This window comes from Sciurus carolinensis, chromosome 3, assembly GCF_902686445.1.
Source record: "Sciurus carolinensis chromosome 3, mSciCar1.2, whole genome shotgun sequence".
Taxonomy (NCBI): Eukaryota; Metazoa; Chordata; class Mammalia; order Rodentia; family Sciuridae; genus Sciurus; species Sciurus carolinensis.
In genome coordinates, this window is record NC_062215.1 from 125,079,465 (window position 1) to 125,083,097 (window position 3,633).

General features: G+C 60.2%; 1 protein-coding gene across 1 annotated transcript; it reads left to right on the top strand.

The window, feature by feature from the left end:
* The first annotated feature begins 236 nt into the window (after window positions 1-236).
* Hoxd11 (homeobox D11) lies at window positions 237-3,429 on the top strand. The gene is made up of 3 exons (XM_047545487.1): window positions 237-392; window positions 684-1,898; window positions 2,654-3,429. Exons 2-3 carry the CDS (start codon window positions 1,115-1,117, stop codon window positions 2,887-2,889), a joined length of 1,020 nt encoding a protein of 339 aa, XP_047401443.1. The 5' UTR covers window positions 237-392; window positions 684-1,114; the 3' UTR covers window positions 2,890-3,429.
* Window positions 3,430-3,633: the final 204 nt, after the last annotated feature.

Sequence of the window (3,633 nt, forward strand, 5' to 3'; positions counted from 1 at the left end):
GGGCTTTGGGGAGTCCCTGCTGGCTTAGCTCCGTCTTCCCTTTAGTGATGAGAGAGAAGACAAGGGACAGGGAGACAGAGACAGTGACACACAGTTTAGGGGAAAGGAGAGAGGATGAGGAGAACGAAAGAGATAGGGGAAAGAAAAGGAAGAAAGGAAAAAGAAATAGAGTTTGAAAAGAGGACAGGAGAGAGAGAGAGGAGAGGACTGAAGAGTGAAGAAAGGAAGGAGGGAGACAGGAACGAGGGGAAAACCAGAAAGGAGGAGAGAGGACCGAATGGGCACTGAGGCCCTGACCTGGGAGAGAGCCGGGAGGCGTTTGGCGTGGGTTTTTCTGAGGCCAGCACTCGCGCCCCCTGGGTCAGAACCGGAAAGAGCCAAGTTATTCTGAGGTGAATGCGCTGGGCAGAGAAATATGTAAATCAGGGTTCCCTGAGCCCTGGAGAGTGGCGCAATTACGCCCCTTGAACAAGAAGCAACAAGCTCCCTGGCGGGTGAGCTGCAGAGGGTGGCGGCATCGCGGGGGAGGGAACGGCTGCAGGAAAGGGGGTGGGAGTGGGAACCTCACACCCTCACACCTAGTCCCCTGTGCCAGGGCAGGGGCTCCCCCTTCACTTACCACTTCTTTCCCTTCCCCCTTCCTCCCCCTTCTTCCCCCTCCCTCCTCCTCCCCGCCGGCCTAGGTCCGCGTACTTAAAGCCGCGCGGGCGGGCGAATGCGGGCGGGCGGCCCATTCGGGCGGTGGCAGATGCGCCCAGCGGTGGCAGCCGCCGGCGACGCGCAGGTGACCGGCCTGCGGCACAGACTGGTCAGGGGGCGCCGGGGGAGAGCTGGCGGGAGAAGGAGGCCGATCCGCCCCCAGCGTGCGCGCGTCTCGGCGCCAGGAGCCGTCCCGGGGCGTGTTGGCGAGCACTGATATAGATATAAGGACATTTCTCTCCATGGCGTCACGTGACATAATTACCACCAGAATCAATCAAGATGAATTGCACGTCAGCGCCCGGTGGGGATTTTTGCTTAGTTGATCCTGGCCCAAGCCTCTTGTGCAATCGATGGCTCAGGTTGGCGGCGCGGGGAGCGGCCCGGGGCTTGCCGGCGTGCACGCCACGGAGCCATGAACGACTTTGACGAGTGCGGCCCGAGCGCAGCCAGCATGTACCTGCCGGGCTGCGCCTACTATGTGGCCCCGTCGGACTTCGCTAGCAAGCCGTCGTTCCTTTCGCAACCGTCGTCCTGCCAGATGACTTTCCCCTACTCTTCCAACCTGGCGCCGCACGTCCAGCCCGTGCGCGAAGTGGCCTTCCGCGACTACGGCCTGGAGCGCGCCAAGTGGCCATACCGTGGCGGCGGCGGTGGCGGCGGCGGCGCGGGGGGCGGTGGCGGCGGGGGCGGCCCCGGCGGGGGCGGCGGCACCGCTGGGGGCTACGCTCCCTACTACGCGGCGGCGGCGGCGGCAGCGGCGGCGGCGGCAGCGGCCGAGGAGGCGGCCATGCAGCGCGAGTTGCTCCCGCCGGCGGGTCGCCGGCCAGACGTACTCTTCAAGGCGCCGGAGCCGGTGTGCGCGGCTCCCGGGCCGCCACACGGCCCCGCGGGCGCCGCCTCCAACTTCTACAGCGCAGTGGGCCGCAATGGCATCCTGCCGCAGGGCTTCGATCAGTTCTATGAAGCGGCCCCCGGACCCCCTTTCGCCGGGCCGCAACCCGCGCCGCCGCCCGCGCCGCCACAACCCGAGGGTGCTTCTGACAAGGGTGACCCCAAGACCGGGACTGGTAGCGGCGGGGGCAGTCCCTGCACCAAGGCGACCCCCGGCTCGGAGCCCAAGGGGGCAGCGGAAGGTAGCAGCGGCGATGGCGAGGGCCCCCCGGGGGAGGCGGGGGCCGAGAAGAGCGGTGGTGCAGGTAGGCAACTGGAAGCAGGGCGAGGGGCTGGGCCCGGGGCCGCGGGCGCGGGGGGGCGGCGGCGGGGGCCTCCCTCTGCTTGCGCCGTTTTATGTGCTACTTTATAAGCATTCGAAGGGGTTTATACATCCTATAAGATTTCCCGGGTCGTTGTAAAGCGTGTTTATGATAGGAAACCAATTTAGGTGGGCTTAAGGTAGACTTCGAGGAGGACATTAATCGCAGCAGAGAGCTTTTCCCCCTGTTTTAGTGAGGGGGTGCTGAAGACCATGGAGAGAGGGAGTTAGATTTTGAGCCAGTTGGTGAGCGAGGGCACGCAAGCCTCCAGCTTTTAAGGGAGAGGGGATGGGTGATCCTTGTACTGGACTTTATCCAAGCCGCTGGCTGACGCGCACCGCTGGAATAGTGCAGATGCCCCCGCGGGCGCGCTCGTGTCTCTCTCCCTTTGGATTCCAGTTAAAAGCCTGACTCGCCCTCCTCTTTCCTATCTCCGTGCCAGGCTGGTGTGTGTGTGTGTGTGTGTGTGTGTGTGTGTGTGTGTGTGTGTGTGTGTCCGGGCGTGAACATAGGTCCACGCCTGCACTCTCCTGTGCCCGCCCATATATCATCCCTCACGTCTCAGGCTGGGCCTTTCAGCGACTGTAGGGGACGTCCCTAACGGGGCCAGGGCCTGGCCCTCTCTCAGTGGCCGGGGCGGGCGGGCGGGGGCCGGCAGACAGCGGCCTTTCTCACCCCTTGATCTCTTTCCTTTGCAGTGGCCCCCCAGAGGTCCCGGAAAAAGCGCTGTCCCTACACCAAGTACCAGATCCGCGAACTGGAACGCGAGTTTTTCTTTAACGTATACATAAACAAAGAGAAAAGACTCCAACTCTCTCGGATGCTCAACCTCACTGACCGGCAAGTCAAAATCTGGTTCCAGAATCGCAGGATGAAAGAAAAGAAACTGAACAGAGACCGTCTGCAGTATTTCACTGGAAACCCCTTATTTTGAGAGCTCCAGGAAGCGCCCCCTCCCCCGAGCCCCACTGACCCACCCTCCTCCCCACCAGCCTGCCCTCCGCAGGCCCAATGTCCTTGGGTTTAATGACGCCTCTTCTCTGTGGAACTTCACGATTACTTCCCACGGTCAACTCAAGACCTCCCAGCGACCACTGCAGCCTGCGGACCTGGGACTTGGCCGAGCGGATCCTAATAAGGGGAAAATGGTAAATGCAAACGTCCCTTTACAATTTTACCGCCAATGTGCTGTTGTTCCCCCTCCCCCTCTCAGAGTCCTCGTGGGGACCCAGCGGGATCTGTAGGGAGTTAGGCCACGGGGCTAGAAGGCGCTGGCGTTTTGTTCTGAGATTAGGATATCCCTTCCTTCCCCCTCCCTGAATGCAGATTATTTAAACTCTGGGAAATGTACCTTTGGTCTGTCATATCAAGGCATGAGTCACTGTCTTTTTGTGTGTGAATAAATGGTTTCTAGTAAAATGGAGGTTACAACTTCAATACACTGTATGAATTTTCCTCTTTGAAGAAGTTCAGTGACTGATTAGGATATCTTAGTGGCCAGAACCTCTCTCCCCCATACAACTGAAAATCGAGTAAATTACTTTTTAAGTCTCTAAAAAGAAGAGTTGTTCCCTCCCACCCCTGGGAGCATTGGTTTTAAAAATCATGTTAGCAATGAATTTCCAAATGATGTGACCCAGCCATGCTGGAGCTGTCTTCTTCAGGCAGTGAGGCTGGA

Coding starts and splice junctions, on each gene's coding strand:
- Hoxd11 (XM_047545487.1), top strand. CDS start 1,115: ATGAACGACTTTGACGAGTGCGGCCCGAGCGCAGCCAGCATGTACCTG. Junction 1,899..2,653: donor CGAGAAGAGCGGTGGTGCAG/GTAGGCAACTGG, acceptor TTTCCTTTGCAG/TGGCCCCCCAGAGGTCCCGG.